General features: G+C 45.1%; 1 protein-coding gene across 2 annotated transcripts in view; it reads right to left on the bottom strand.

Moving 5' to 3' along the window:
* The window catches only part of tcf7l1b (transcription factor 7 like 1b), a 33,038-nt gene continuing 16,264 nt past the window's right edge, over positions 1-16,774 (bottom strand). Inside the window, exons 4-12 of one of the 2 annotated variants that reach the window (XM_062384778.1) lie at positions 12,893-12,976; positions 5,277-5,412; positions 4,725-4,827; positions 4,093-4,176; positions 2,208-2,351; positions 1,920-2,082; positions 1,716-1,823; positions 1,500-1,551; positions 1-919 (exon numbers count right to left, since the gene is read on the bottom strand). In XM_062384778.1, the coding sequence (XP_062240762.1) occupies positions 435-919; positions 1,500-1,551; positions 1,716-1,823; positions 1,920-2,082; positions 2,208-2,351; positions 4,093-4,176; positions 4,725-4,827; positions 5,277-5,412; positions 12,893-12,976 (1,359 nt within the window). In that variant the 3' untranslated portion in view covers positions 1-434. The remainder of the gene's footprint in view (positions 920-1,499; positions 1,552-1,715; positions 1,824-1,919; positions 2,083-2,207; positions 2,352-4,092; positions 4,177-4,724; positions 4,828-5,276; positions 5,413-12,892; positions 12,977-16,774) is intronic. The other variant, XM_062384779.1, reaches the window with a different exon arrangement.

Below are 16,774 nucleotides of genomic sequence, written 5' to 3'. Positions count from 1 at the left end.
GAAACAATTTCAAATGTTTATTTAACATGTCAAAGAAGGGGCACACGCTCTTGAATTGAAAAGGGGGGGGGGGGGGGCTGCAATTATTGGCCAGTACTATGACTTAAACTTAATACTAACATTAATCAGGTTTTGGCTAAAAAGAAAACATGTTTTTGTTCCTTTTTGTTTTTATAAAGAAACTTTATGTACATTGGTTCTTTTATACAACAGGTTCATTGGATAAATGCATCAAAAAAAAGAAACCAGTTCTGCAGTAAACTTTACAAAAAATACACTTTGTTTCATTGAGAGATGTAGAAAAGGAGGCAGTCAAATATTGACTAATAACATTTCTTCCTTTTCATCATTTAGAAAAAAAGTTGTTCTAATATCTATTTTAAAGAAAAGCAATATACAGCACAATACATGGGAGAGAAACGGCCTTTGCGGATTTATTCAGTTGGTTTGGTTACCAAGGAGAGGGGCTGTGACTGGAACAGGGCATGATGGGAGTGAAGGGCTGCCTGATGGAAAGGGGAAGGTGGGGACAGCATGGAGTGGTGCAGGGAGGTGAAGGGGATTGGCCGAGAAAGGATGGGTGTAGTCGAATGGCTACCTGAACCACCCATTTGGATGGAAATGGAGGGTTGGGATGAGCAGGAAGAAGAGGAGGAGGAAGAAGAAGATGTGGATCCAGAGGCCCTGCCGGCTAGGGAGAAGTGGTGGTGGTGCATGCGTCCTTCTGGTTTGGTGGTGAGCGAGAGCGGCTGCGCCTGCTCGGCGGAGTGAGTGGCGGCAGGCGCGGCGGGGGAGGCCAAGGACGCAGAGGGAGTGGCTGGTGAGTCCAACATGCTGCCGTGGGACGACGCCGGGCTGTCACACATCTTCTCCGAGGGCAGGTACTGCACACACTGCTTCTTGCTTCTTATGGAGAAGTCTGGGAGGAAAACAAAGGAGAAGCGAAGGGCTGAATTATGGATTGGCTGCTGGCTGAGAATCTGGTTCAAGTCCCTGAATACTGCCGGCGACAGCAGTGAAGGAGTGACAGTGACGGTAATGGCGCTGAAAGTTCTGATATGTTCAGACCTGACAACAACTCACAAGCGGGACAATGAAAACGGGGTGTTCAACATATTTAGATGGTGTACGACTTATGAACATGACACACTACAAATGTGTACTTTAGCCCACATTTGAATGTTATTCTGAAGGAATTGCAGTTGTCATTAAGTTGCACAACAGCCGACATACCTGCCACTATTAGCACTGAACCTCATAAGCTGCTTGTCAAAGCACAGAAGCAGGGAAAGAAGTTAGTGAGTGTTAGTGAAGAAAGGACTCCATGCAGAAAAGAGGCAGATAAAAATAACAGGATAAACATGCAGTAACCCACTCAAGGTTGCACTCAAGCTTCACAAGAAAAATAAACCTCTCACTGTTACAGTTGTTCTTTCATACACAAGTATGTTAAGAGAAAAAAAACAAATTGTGGCTTTCAGGAAGTTAGGGCCTCTTACCTTCTGGTTTTGAGTCTGGTTTATTGTCTCTCTTCCTCTTTTTCCTCTTTCCCTGCACAGATAAAACAACGTTATTTTTCATAGCGAAACGAAACCACCTCAGCGAGGGAAAAAAGACTTGTTACTAAAATTATGCATATAATATTTGACTTAAACACGTGAAAAAATGTGAAAAAGTATTAATTTAGGAGCTGATGTTGGACGTGTGTCACTCACATAGTTATCCCGTGCTGACCATCCTGGATAGAGCTGGGAGTGGAGTTGCCTCTCCTTTCTGGCCAGCTCGTAATATTTGGCTTGTTCCTCTCTCGACAGGGAATGCCACTGTGGACGGAGACAAAATATTTCAAAGAACTGCCACACACACACACACACACAGCGTTATAAACTCACATGAACGCCTCTGTCCGTGCCACTTACCCGTCTTCCAAGGATCTGGTTGATGGCAGCGCTCTCTTTCAGAGTGCACTCCGCCACCACTTTGGCTCTCATCTCCTTCATATACAGCATGAAAGCATTCAGGGGCTTCTTGATATGAGGCTTCTTGTCCTCTTCTTTCTTGGGAGGAGCAGGGGATTTCCTGCTAATCCGAAACATTAAAAATGTGCAGTTAATAAACCGTGAAGGGGAATGAGAGGCTCTGGTACAAGATGGCCAACACGGGTAAAGACAAAAGCAGTTTTTGAAGACAAAACAAATTATCCTTACCCATGCATCGAGGAGCCGTGGTGGTCACCGCCTGGCTCTTGCTTGATGGCCGGGGACACGATGGCAGGGTGGGGGATGCCCGTCTGGTGGAGGCCGTGCGGGGGCGGAGTCACCATGTGAGGAGAGAAACGGCTGGACACCAAGCTGAGAAGACGAAGGGAGGCGACATGTTAACGGCTGGGTTTGACAGCACGTTTCTGAGCAGGCCCGACTCACTTGGCACGTTACTGCCCTGCCTTACCCGGTGGAAAAAGAAATCCACTGCGCCTACTGCGTCTGTCTAGACTTAATTCATAGGCACAAAGAGTTACATGCTTGCTTTTTGTTCAAATAAAGACTTTTTCAAAAGCCCCTTTATTCTGCGATGGCTGGAGAAAAGTGAAGTGTGTTGTTGCCATGGTGACAGCATGGCCATGACACCTGAAACCACTTTCCTTACCACGGTCCAGACCATGGAGAGCTTTCTGACAGCCGTCCACACAGATCACCTTTTACGAAGTGGCTCTCCCACTTTCCAATTGTTAATACAATGGAGCATTGTAACGCACAAAGCTCCAAACCGCTCTATCATACTATAGTTACGGTTCTATAGTGTTGAAATTCCTCTATTTAAGCCACTCAACATGTTACACCGGACAATGCACAGTGTGGCCAGGCACTTGCATGAGGTGAAAAGTGTGGATCAACCCGCAGGGAACTTGTGCTGAAGCTCTTTATCTGTTTCTATCCATCAAGAAACAACAATGAACTGCACTGAAGGTAATGAGGGCTCACACAGGAAGATGGTAAAAGGCTTGATTTCACTCAGTCAACGTTCACTGTCGCTGCCTCTATAAAGTAAAACCCTCTTAATCAGGAGTTGATATTTTCGCTTCCTATTTTCTGTGAAGTATTTAATAATTTAGACTGTATAAACATGGAGGTGCCTTATCATTCCCCTGGTAATAAACCTATATTGACTGTTTCGGTAAACATCCTGCTAAGTCTCCAGTGAATCACTCGGCTGCAGCTGCTGCAAGTGACGGCAAGCAGTCAAGATACACATTCTAAAAGAAATGATCCTATTAAGGTTCATGTCATGATTGACTGGTCTGTGTGTGTGTGTTTTTGTTTGTGTGTGCATGTGTGTGTGTGTGTGTTTGTGTGGATCAGTGCAATGTTTGGAATGCACTGAATCCGACACAGTAGATAGCCTTGAAATGTGTGTGAGGCATGTGAGGATCTGTTCGTGGTGGGTTCACCTCAGGATGGGGCTGCACATGCTATCGATCACAGACACACCCCTCTGAATATTTCATCTCAAACCAACACCGGAAGACCCGCTACAAATCTTTCCAATTTTGACAGAGGGTCAGAGAGTTTAGTCTGATGGGACGTGTAGGTTCAGATGAGCTTTGATTTGTCCTGATCGATTCTCAGCCCTTTCATCTCTCTGCTATGTGTGTGTGTGTGTGTGTGTGTGTGTGTGTGTGTAATGGCTCAGAGCACTGGTCTGACCACAGAAGTTTAGCTCTGAGAGAAAACACAGCAGAGGGGTACTGAATGCCAATAACGCGTCCGCTCTATTTAGGAAGCTGAACTTGTCTGTGATAGACTTAGACCTCACATCCCTTTGTAGTCCTGAACGCCGCCGGCTGTCCGTGATCCGACAGTTTTTTTTCTTTTCAAAAGTAACTTTTTGAAATTCTGCAGACAACATTCCAAACATGATTTGTGAGATTTCCATAAAATGATGCCATCACAGCTTAACAATGGGAACTTTAGGTGCACACCAGCCATTTATTTACCCCTGTCTAAAAAGGCTTGCAAAGGGGGCAGGGGGCGGACGTGATTACAGCATGTTTGTGGAGGGTGTAGGGGGTGTTGTGGAATATGATCTGCTCACCTGGACATGGAGGCATTCATCGCTAGCGCTGGGTAGGGGTGACGGAATCCCCCCGGAGGGATGGAGTACATGGACTGGCCCTGCCTGAGAGACAGAGAGGGGGACAGAGTGAGTGAAAGCTGCAGCGAGAGGTGGATCAAACACAGCCAACTGCAAACCCACCAGCACTAATCCTTTACTCATCAACTCAAATCCCCCACTTGTGGAACACCACCGTTGCAATTGATTATGAGACCCGTAGAAAAACCCATAAATGTTCATAAATTCCTCCTGGTGAACTTGGATGTTTTCATTTACTTTTGTGCTGATATGATTCACCTGCACTTACACTATGAAGGATTATACTCATTATATATTTTGATATTTTTTGATTGACTTAACTTGAACTTTATATATATATATATATATATATATATATATATCAGTATCATTAACATTAACTGTGGAGTGATGACATATCATATCAAGTGAACATACTGTACTTGCAGAACAAATTGATTCTAAAAAAGGCTGACCAACATATTCACTGGTAATATCATGTCATGTCAATATAGTTTCTGAAAAGGGAAAACAAATAAGTTCTCACACTTTTAGGGAACAGAACACATCAGCTGACAGGATATGGGACTTACTGTGACATGAGCCAACCCAGAGGGTGAGCGATGGAACCGACCGCACCAGGAGACAGGGGGTAGTATGGAGAGAGCTCTGATGGGTGAGGTGTCCGGGGGATACCTGCAGGTGATACAGACAGAAAAAACTGCTATTAAAATGCAAGCTCATCAAATACAAATATTTTCGAAACCCCACGTTAATTTGTCGCTTGAGCACAGGCTTCAAATGTATTTGTTTAAGATTTGTAGTTTCCTCCTCTACAGACGCTGTGGTGAATTCTCTGGTGATTTCCAGGGGGGGAGGAAAAGCAACTGACTGTCCACAGAAACCTGCTCCATGACCCCTTTAGTTTGAACTCAAGGCAGTTTTCTGTCGATTATGATTCAATGCTGCTCTGTCTTTTCATCACTATCTGAAGTCATGGCAACTGAAAAGCAATGACGCCTCTGAGCTCCGTAAAAAAGAAAAGGAAAAAAGAAACTAGAATTTTTACAGCCACATTTCAAGTCGAGTCTTATTGTCACTTTAAGATTTTCAGCGTGGAGTTAAGTGAATCGATGAGACGTCACCTGTCTTTGGGTCGAGGATCTCTGGGGAGAGGTGCGACGGCGGCGTCCCGGGGGAGAAGTGTTCATTGCTGTAGGTGATGAGCGGCGTCAGTGGGTGGACGTGGTGGGCGTGCTGCACCACTGGGACTTTGTTGGACTGTTGAGGAAGCGGAGAACAGACAGTTGATAAGCGCCAGAGACGGGCACGACATTCAAAACAGAGTGAACAGAGTTACTTTGCTGAAACAAGCACATTATTATCTCATACTGCACATGATTTCTGGTGACAATTGTCCAAAAGAGACGTATGAAGTAACTAGGTCATCACGTGTGTGTGTGTGTGTGTGTGTGTGCCCTCCATGGTAAACAACACAGTCTGTGCGTGTGACCAGCCCTGTGATGCAATCTGGACCGGAACCAAGGAACACTCAAAAGCCTTACAGACACATGCCAAGAGCATTACAGTTATTTAACTGAGGAGCAAACTGTTTGTTCAGTCCAGCAAGAAAAACAACGGTGCCACAGAGTCCAGAAGTCACACCAGCCGGCCACAAACAAACACAATCAGGCGAAGGTAAACTGAATACCCATAAACAAGTGGAGACATCATCTCCCACTCAGTCTCACAGCAGCCTCTCGACGGATATAAGCAGACACCCATGGGTGGATCGCACCGCAACGTTATACCACAGGCGACCCGAGCCTTATAAAAACACTAAAAATCCTGTGTAACTGCAGATAAGAGGTGAAGATCAGAGAGTAGATGAATCTGTGTGGAGGTTTTAGACGTACAACAACACTTTCTGAAATAAGTTCAGATCCCGGTCGACGTCCAACCAGCAATGAAACTGGGACAAAGATGATGAAGACAATAATAATAACCAGCGTCTCTACTTTCATTAGGCAGCGCTCAGCCTCGCAGTCATTTCCTCTCGCTGCCCGGCTGAATGGAGCACTTGTTGGCTCAACTTGTCACATGGGAGGGTCAACGGGTGGGGGCTGGGGGGGTTGGTGTGGTGGGGGAGAAAGGAGTCTTGTTCCTCCAAGCTAACCTTTCTTCAACATCCCTCCCCCACCCCCATCCCAACCTCTCGTTTCTCCCCAATGTGGTCTGCCCGGGAACAAGGTTCGCATTGAGACGTCTGTACACTCTCCTGCCTCACGCTGCACAGAATTGTTCCAAAGTGTAGCTTTTTTTTGGGGTCCAACCTTTTCCTCCTTTTAAATCTTGTACTAAATTGGTTTCTCCCATGTCTAAAGCATGCTTTGATTCTGGTAATTCCAGTTGGAGTGAGGAAAATATTTACTGGTGTTACACACGGCTATATTAAGAACACTTTGCTCAGGAGTAGTTATTTTTTTTTGTTGGCTTCTCCAGACTTAAGCCTGCTTTATGCTTCTGCACTGGATCAACTCCGTCGACTAAGCAAGCGGCCTACACCTTTGAGAGCTTACACCACCAGAACACTGGTGTGTGACCAGGTTTCTCATTATGTGCTCACTTCAAACTGAGCAGATCATGACTGAGTTGGAGCTATTCAATAATTAAATAACATAACATAATAACTATTAAAAGTTACTTTTAGTGAAATTACTGAGAGAGATAAGGACAAGGAGGTGAGAAGGCGTGTGCGACCATTGGGGGGATTTCGTTTTTGAGTTCGAGGTTCAGTTACATTTCTAAGGCTTCATCCACACTAATGGTGGATTAAAACTACGAGTTTTCGAGCTCAGAAAAAGTTTGGAAACACTTCAGGTCCCAAAACTCAGCTGTGTTGTAGCATGGATGAGATGATTGCAAACAGTAATGCATTCGATCAAACAGAATCAATCCCTTATCTGACTTTTCACCATTGTTTATTTTTTATCATTCTTAGAATGTTCTGCTTTCTTAAGCAACCAACATGGTCATGTGATTTCAGGATTGTTGGATTGGACGGGGATTATCACTGCTGCTGAGTTTAATATGGATGTAGCTTACAGAGGTGCATGTGAGGCTACTTGCCTCTTTAATACAAATGTATAAATTGGCCTTTAGATCATATGAGGTCACATAACGGTGGTTTCACACAACACTGAAAAGGCTTTGATAAAGCTTCGTGGCAGAGATAGAACTGAAATCCCAGGTCCCACATGTCATGTATATTTAAGTTGTGCTTTGTTGTTCCACTTCATGTACAATACGCCTGCTTTTTCCCTATATTGTGAGCGCTGTTCGAGACCTCTAGACCTGGGTGCCAACACATTTTGGGAAGCAGTTCTGTGAGAATCTGAAATGATGGCCATTCATTATTCATATCCTGGAATACACGAATCGTGTGCTTGTAACATGTGTCTAAGTTTCGAGGCACTAGTTTCAACTCTGGGCTGCTAGTTCACTTCAGCAGCATGACAAAGTGTGGAGGGAAAAGCTGTTCTGACTTTTACCCTACTTGTTTGTTTCTGAGAAATAAAGGCCTTATCAAACATTTAATATTTTTTTATGAAATAAATCCAAATTTGGATAATTTCACAAATTAATTTGAATAAATCAACTTCCCCCGGAGCTCTGAGAGCATAAGATATGGTTTAGTAAAACTGAAAAACTAGACTAATGGCTCAATCGTGACTTAAACCTAAACACGAATGTATCAATGGCTTCTTTCACTTGCCTTATGTGTAGAGGTAATATTCCTCCACCCCATGACAGCTTCATACGTCTGGTTTCATGACCCACTAGCAAAGTGTAATAAGGAAACCACAAGGAACATGAGCCGTGTTTTAAATATAAACAACATCGACGTGATAGGAGGGATAGAGCCCAACCTGGAACCAGATGGTATCTGCATCGACAGACAGAATCATGCTCTATACACAGACGCGCTTGTTGCAAACATGTCTGCAGTGGCGCATACCTCACAGCCAGCGAGCAAAAACACACAGAACAAGTCTTAGAGCCACTGGACATAGAAACAGGAATGTTTAAAAGAAGAAAAAAAAACACACACGGCTAAAAGTTGCTGAGCCGATGCAGAGAAAAGATGTCTGTCTCTTAAGAGGGTTCGATGCTAAAAGGGCCGAGGTGGCAGTACCTCATTTGGCTGTCCAACTTGGAACGGCGCTAAGAAAAGCACAGTCCTTGGTCAATGTGGGTGGAGGGGTGGATTTCATTCAAGCAAACATGTTTTTGGATCCTGCACATCTGAATTGAATTACTAGGCAAACAGCCGATGGGGAAGAGAGCTTAGAACAAACTGAATAACCCCGCAGCTTTGTGTGGCTTTATGCTCGGCGATTCTGGGTGGGAGGCTCAGAGGCCTTTCAAAACTCCAGGAAAGACAGGGTGAAAAGAATGCCTGGCATGCTGAGAAATCCAAGCCTTGTTTGTCAACGCCAACAGGAAGCGGACGTGAGAGGGGACCGACCGTGTCGTATGTCCTTAAAATCAACCATAGCAAACTATGTCATTCATCACTGACAACGTGGGCTCGGCGTCTGGTCATCGCCTCCGAAAAGGTCACTGGCAGGAATATTCTAGGTCAGAATAATACAGAGCAGAGCGGCGTCATATTACTGCTGTGAGATATCCCCAGTGGTCACTAAATCAATTGAGAGGGTTAAGAAAATCAGCACAGCGAATATGGACACAAACACAAACTAATCTCACTGGGATCGACTGTGCTAATAAATATTTTTGAAACATTATTTTCTGCTGCAAATAAACAGCGTCTCTGCAATTTCAAATCCCAGATTTGTTAATTTCTGAGTTTGGCTGGAATCAAAGCACTGGCTCTTTATTCCATCTCTGAAGAGGATCTTGTCTCTGCAGTGGCCCAGCAGGGCTGCAGGCCTCAGATCAGTATTCAGTTCAGTCCTCCCAAAGCCTTTGATTTCATGATGGATCCCGGTTGTTCGCTGCCTAATGCAAAACGAGAAAATCTCACCAGACTCCCAGTCAAAAGTCTAACTGAGCGGATATAGGTCGAAAGCAAGTGTATGTATTGCTTTGAGAGAAGGTGGGAAAAATGCATCTTTTTTCAGTTAATATCTGGAATTAAACTGGCCTGCAGCCCTGATGAGAGCTGACGACTGCACCAGACACATGCAGGGAACAAAATGCATCCATGGAATGCTGCTCTCGGCCCGGTCACTTCAATTCACTTAAACAATACGGTGACTAAGTCACTTCTGACATGCTGACAGGACCAGGTCCCTCGTTGGCTTTATTACTCTGGACACCGCTGAAACAAAGGGGGGGATTCTTGTGTCCCTGTCAAGTGAAGATCAGCACATATTTGAGCGTGTCGTGATCTGATAGGTGAGAGAGAAACTGGCACTCGGGTCAGTTCTGCCTCATTAAAGAGTCACAGCTCCTTCGGATCTGGCGCAACAGTAGCAGTCAGTTTAGTTGGTAATGACACAGAGAATAGGTCTTGTGGACAAATTAATGGGATCGGGGAATACACGCAGATCAGACATCATTATCAGCAGACGGTTAATGCCTGTGAGTCGGGTACGTTGTGAAGATGAGGAGGAGAGGCAGATATTTTGGACAGCCGCACCATCTCTGCTTCCTGCTTTACTCTCTGCGTCTCCCTGGCCGAGCTCGGCCACTACTGATGGGCTGACAAGTTCCTCATACTGCATCACCAAGCCCTGCAGCACCTTTGATATATTATTCATTAGAAGGCAGCCCTCTGAACACAGGAGCTGATATGGGGGGGTTTTGGGGGTGCTGGACACATGTGTGCGTGAATGCATGTGTGTGTGTGTGTGTGCCTGCACGGAGGGGTGAGGTGTGATTCATAGCAACGCTCTTTCCCAGTCCTCCCACCCTACCCAACTAACACCACCACCAGCAGCATTACTACCAAAAGCAATACCAAGTGAATGCTAAACAAACCTGTCTGTTGAATAATTGAGGATCTCAGGCCGGAGCAGGCTCCGATTAGCATACAGGCCTTATGGAGCCAATCTGCACAGTGACAGGACATTCCTTCCCTGGACTCTTCGTCCACACAGAAAGCTCCCCTCTCCATTTTGACATTGTCTCCTCTTGTTATATATTTGCCAGAATTAGCAGAAATCTATTGATATTAAGCAACAATAATTGAATTGATCTCCACGGACATAGGTGAGATGATACCATTCACGGAAAATATCAAATATCAGCATTGTCTGAGATTTATGAAATGGACTGCCCTTCTCAGTGAGCTATCATTATGCAAAAAGAACTTGCAAATGAAAAATATGTCCCTCGACGAGATATACTAAATCATGTCCGTCTGTCATTAAAACACAACATCAGATTGAACCTGTGCTCTCTGAACGACTGAAGGAGGACAGGTCTGCTTCAGGAGTCCCTGCTGGTGTCTCCTCACCGCCTCTCCCCAGGTCTCTCTCTCCGGCTCCTCTTGGCCCTGGGCAGTAATCCCTGGCCCCCCACGTGTGCCCATCCGCTCCCCCTGCTCTCATTAGTGCAGTGTAGGGGCCTGGGGAGACTGGAGGCCTGGGGAGCCAGCCTGCTGCTCCCCTCCCACATCTCCCTCTCTCTCTCTCCTCGGCTGGAGTAATGAGCACATAATCAGCCTGGCTCCCTGTCAGCGGCAGCCGCACACCAGAGGGGCATGTGGGCTCCTGGCCCAGAGTGGGGGGTAAGGGCAGAGCCGGGGTGCTTCACTCTCTACCCTCTGTACCCCAGTATTATCCTTTCCCACAACACATCAAATGATCCACTGCTAACAGGTCAGCAGATCAAGCATGGGGACTTCCTTCTTTTAGTTCGCATTATGGGAACTGCTACACTTTCAGTGAACTTCCTCTCATGTTATGCTGCTTTTAAAGTACAGTGTAGCACGAGCTTTAAGACAATGATGTTATCTCATATTTCTGTGCTTCAGGCTTCCTATTAAAGCTATCTCATCAAGCTGCGATTAACTCTGTAAAGTCGTTAGAATAAATGAAATGTTAAAAGTTAAAGAATTAACTTTAACAGTGTCAAAATCAAAGATATGAAGAAGCCTCCTAATGACGTCATAGATCCTGTTTAAGTATATATAACTTCCCTTGTACAAGCATTTTTCAAAATACCTACACGAAGCAAAAGAACAACTGCTCCAATCTTGGCTGTTTCTGTATTTATGTGCACAAAGTGAAGGCTACTTATTATTCAGAAAACGTGAGTAGCAATTCTACAAGAACTGTTTTCTACAGTCCTCAACAATGTTTCTATCTGAATTGATTTCTCTGGTTCAGTGACGTTCACAGAGAGGAAGGCCAAATGATAAACGAAGATAAGAAACACAGGAGCCGCATGAAAAGTAAAGCGAAACAAACCAACAGACAACTCAGTCATTGCTGTGCTTTCATTTCCTTCAAATTCACTTGTTATTACCATAAACACTATTTTAGAATGTCGATTCATATATTTCAAAATCTGCTTTAACACTGTATGTATAATCTAGACCCGCCCTTCGTGCCCTGAGACAACTTCTGTTATGAATTGTCGCTATGTAAATAAAATCTACTTGACTGTTTCTCCGGGAAAAATCAACCGAGTCACTGGAAGGTCAGCATTTCTTCTAATTAAATATCTTTAATTGGTTTCCATTGAGACTTAAGTCTGTCCCGGATTCCCATGAGCAAACTTTGTCCCCATCACAACAAGATCCTATTGACTGCGCTGAATGAGGACTTTGTCATGTGCATCGCTGCAGATGCAGGGATTCAACCAAAAGCTCGGCGGGCGCGTCTAGCCAGGGTATGTGAGGTCAAGGGGCTGAGCCGCAACGTTTCTTATTACTGACTTGTGGTGATCGTGGCTTTCTGCTCCACGCACCGTTTGACACGACTCCCCGAACCAGAAAAACGCCCCGATGCAATCGAGCCAGTGAGATGTCGAGATAGATGCGTCGTGTTATCTGATGTTTTGGAATCCCAAACACACGTCCCTCAGCACGGCCACTAACCAAACAGGTCTGCTGAGGCCCTGCATTGTCTGACTGGAGTGAGACACAGTGATGACTAGTTCACACCTGCGTGGTGAAGTTCAGGCAGGGAGGTTCACACTGGAGAGATTTATGGTGGAGTTAATGTGGCAAAGACAGACAGCCTGTTCAGCAGTTGGCCTGCGGGTGCTGTAGCGGTGCACGGGTGGGAACCAGCACATTTACATGCACACTACAAGTTAATTATTGCGAGTAACCACATTATGGGGATAGTTTGATTACAGAATTGATATGGTTTACAGTAAATGGATTCCTCCCAAAAAGTTGACATGATTTGTTTGATGATTGGATTAACGTCCCGATGCAAGTAGCCCGAGGGAAATGTTTTATTAGTGCCACAAAAAGAGGGAAAGCTGAACAGTGAGATTTTGCTGGTGTTCCGATTCATAAAGTTTTTGACCACCATGGTTCAGTTATTTGGTGTGTGCAATTTTAATGTGGAAATTATGGGAATTTTCTCCTTCCTCCTCCAACCAGCCATGTTTCTCTTCCGCCAAACCCACTTTGTGCAGCTTCCTCAACACACAATCTTACTGGTGCGTGCACTGAATCAGTACAACACAAGAAACTTGAGCTTAACTCCGACAAAGAATCCTGCTTAACCTGCAGTTTATGCATTGTTTGGGGCTTGATCAAAAAATCTCCACTTACTAAATGTCCTGGTGTTGGGGAGCGGGAGTCTTTTAGTCCTACAGATCCGGGAACATCCAAAAGAGGCCACTTCATCTGCAGGTACTGCGGGTGAGAGGAAGGGAGCAGAGTTAAACAACAAAACCAGACCCACTGCAAGGAAAACATGAACAGCAATAAAATCTGGGGGGGAAATAGGGACGACATTAAAACCAACGGCCAAAAGAGTCAAAAGTGAAGAAAATCACTCCTTAAAACTTAAAAATTACTGGACCACAGGGATTGTATCTTTTCACAGAGAGTGGAAAAGTGCTATGAATGGTGTCAAACCCGCAGAGAGCTCCAGCAGACACCTGTATGAGAGCCACATTGCTGCTGGAGTCAGACAGTCATTTCTGGCACGGGGGAGAGCAGGGAGAACGATGTGAACACATCGGACTGGTAGACTGTGAAATTGCCGTTTGTCAAGGAAAAACAGGAGGCCAGCTGTGGGCGCCCATCGCTGAGGGGGTGGGAAGAGACAGCTGGAAGGAAGCCCCATCTACGCAGCAGCCGCGAAAAAGGTTGCGCTGTGGCCTCGAAGGTAACACCTGTCTGTCCGACTCAAGCGGGTTTGGCCATTTGACCCCGAAACACCGTTCCTCCTCCTGTCACTATTACTGTATTTTCACACATGTATCAAAGTTATCATAAGATGTTGTGAAAGTGTTTCGCCTTCCCTCTCTTTTTTTCAGACTTGTCACAAAGATTTCCGCCACAGTTGGTCTCATTATTGCTGCTGCCTGCATATTTGCCGCTGCTGTGACATGGCGTCGGGGCTACGTTTTTGTGATTTACAGCTCGATACAAGAAGCTGAACTTTTTTTTACTTCCTCTCTCTCTCTTTTTTTGTCATTCTCCTTCGATGAAGACAGCATGAGGCCGGAGCTCCGAAAGCACGGCTCAACCATCTGGTTTATGAATCACTTTAAATACCGGATGCAGCAGCTTGTCATGCATGTGGATTTTCTCCCTGGTACAATTTCAAATTAATTAAATGGGTTTCCTATTGAAGGTAATGCTTTGCTCATTCAACTCTGTTTATTCTAGACAAATAAAAGCATCACGGTTTATTATTCATGTTGCCTTTTGGGCATGAAAGTTTGTCACGAGCAGTGAATTCTGAGTATCTGAGGTGGTTGCACAATTTCCCCCAGCGCCAATACATTCATTTTGCAGTGTTTACCATCCCTATCATTTACATAGCATTGCGCTTATAAATTCCTGTGCACAAACAGTTTGGCGTCCACCCAAAGCAAACATCTGACGAATGGAAAGACAAGAAATGGTATCTGACACACATATTAGTGACAAACCCTCTTAAAGGACGTGTGCAAAGCTTTGTCCACTTTACAAAAGTCACTATAGCTTAAATAGTGATAAACGATGACAGACAAGTAAACCGGTGGAGTCATGCATTCAGGATTTGATTTTTTTAAAAGTTCATTCATCACTCAGGATTTGTAAGGAGGAAGGAAGCTTGGATGGCTGTGGGTTAAAAATGGAAAAGACATTATGGCAGGCGGGAGGAAAAGGGAGAGGAGGGAGAAAAAAAAACATTTTCAGGAATGAGTTTGTCGGAGCAGGCAGAGGGTATTGTTTCCTGACAGCTGGGGTCCAACAGCGCTCTGAGGCAGGGGGAAGGGGACCCTTTTTTCCCTTCGAAAAAGGGGGGAATTCTTAGAGTTGACATCAGCCCTCTTCATTTTCACTATACTGCTCAAGGCTGAATCGTAGGTTCCAACTAATGGGCCCAAGTCCATACAACTGTCAGGAGGCAGTTGCTTTTAGAGGCTGCTAGCTCCCTATTGAAACTTTACTCCGCTGTGTGCAGGGTGCCTAATGAATGCTGCTCTCCAGAGAGAAAATCCAAAACAATGCAGTTTTCTCTGTCTAATCTATGTCAATCATGAGTCCTTCCACAAATGAAACAAGTGCTATTGTGAGCGTTTGGTCGAGCCCAGCAGTGCCCACCCCTGCTCTCCCACCCAATCCATCCCTTATTTGACAGCTTCTGCCAGGACTGAGGAACATGCCCCCAGGCACTTTTTTTTCCTGAGCGTCTACTTTTCTTTTAATTGCCAGTGTGCCCTGTGGAGCAACGGTTCACACACTCCCCGAAACCTCCAGCCAGGTAATGCCAGCCGCACACTGTCACATTAGCTTCAGTCCAGACCAGAAGCAGCGAGCGCACCGCTCACTAACACATGAGACAGAGAGGGAGGGAGGGTGTGTGGGTCTACGAGTTGTTTCAGGAAACAAAAGGCGAGGAATTGCAGGCCGTGCTGCACAGCGAAAACTTTCTCAGTGTTAGGGTGACAAGAAAGAGGGAAGTGTGAGAGAAAAGTTAGAACAGAGCTACAGGATTAATAAAGACTGGATTTAAATGATGTTAAAGATTGAAACATAAAACTAAAATCAATTCAACTGCAAGACATTTAGTAATGCTTTACACATGCCCTTATCTTAGTAGAAAAAAATGCCTGTTTCAGCATGGGAGCTGTGGTAAATAGACTCGGACAGAGAACTGAAAGAAATGTGCAGCTAAAGTGAAGTTTAGCTGATCCATTTCTGTGGCTCTCTAATTGTCTTCCAGGCTTCCCTTCTGCCTCCAACACTCAGAATAGACATCAGTAGAATGTGCTACTTTTACAGGGACCCAGATGCAACAAAGGTGGCAGCGATGCCACTGAACTTTTCCAAAGAAGCTGCACTGGAGCCCTTTGGTTTTTCGTACAGAGAGAATACAACATATGCTCTGGGGCATGTGGCCTGCCAGAGCTGGGTTCTAATTGTTACATCGCTCTCACAGAGCGGAGGAAAACCCAGCCAAGAGTCTTTGTCATCTCTGAAGTGTGTGGTGCCATACTGCAGGCCAACATCAGAGCATGGAGCAGAGACAGATGTCTGGACATTTGCTGTCAAACTAAGTCAGCCCCGCTGCCAAAAGGACAGAGAAAAATCCCAAACTTTTCAAGCTTGTATCTGCAGCCTTCAGAGCTGAAGTGATAATCCCACTAAATCCACAAAATAAAAAAAATATATAAGACTTTTGTTATATTTGTTAAATAGAAATAAATTTAAAAACATAGACTGACTTTGGGAAAAGCCTAATAGTAAGTACTAGCTAAAACAGATATGTGTCTAGACGTGTGTGCTGAATTGGATTAACTCAATCAATCAAGAGCAAACAAATAAAAGAGCGCCTCTGTATAAAGTGGCAGCTCAGACGAGGCCTGACGCTTGTGAAATGGCTTCTCCCAACTTGTGGTGAATGGCGGAGCAGCAGGAATGCCTCGGCGGATCGCTCCAGCAGATAATGTCAATCACCTACTGTGTGGAGAACCCCTCCCCATTGTTTTCTTTTACCCCCCAACAGAAAACAAATGGGCCACACAGCTTGCTGTTTGGCCGAGGTGTTAATTACTGTCCCCTGCCCATATGAACAACAGCTCAATACAATAGCCCAGTCAGGCCCCGACACAACAGTCCCTCCATGGTTTTCCCTGCTGATATCTGCTGCTCATGCGGGGCCATTGACACCTCAACCTGATCTATGCATGAAACACAATTAAAAGCTTTCCAGGACAAAGGCTGCGTGATAAGTAGCTCCCGCCTCGACTTAGGGTTTGCAGTAAGGCTCATTGTTTGCCAACATTAGCAGCAATAGCGCTGACAATTCTCAAGCAAACCTCGGCAGTCATTGTGCTAATTGCTGTGTAATTGATGGGGAAACGACAAGCGGCTCAGCTGGTCAGACCCGCAATGCACTACTGGGCCGCTGAATGGGGACCGTGTCCTATTATCCGGTTCAATATGAAGTAAGCAGATTAGTCACGGAGGAAGTTATTAATTAAACTATCT

Source organism: Platichthys flesus, chromosome 3, assembly GCF_949316205.1.
Source record: "Platichthys flesus chromosome 3, fPlaFle2.1, whole genome shotgun sequence".
Classification (NCBI taxonomy): domain Eukaryota; kingdom Metazoa; phylum Chordata; class Actinopteri; order Pleuronectiformes; family Pleuronectidae; genus Platichthys; species Platichthys flesus.
The sequence above is the reverse complement of the archived record's forward strand: the minus strand, read 5'-3'. Positions and strand labels throughout refer to the sequence as shown.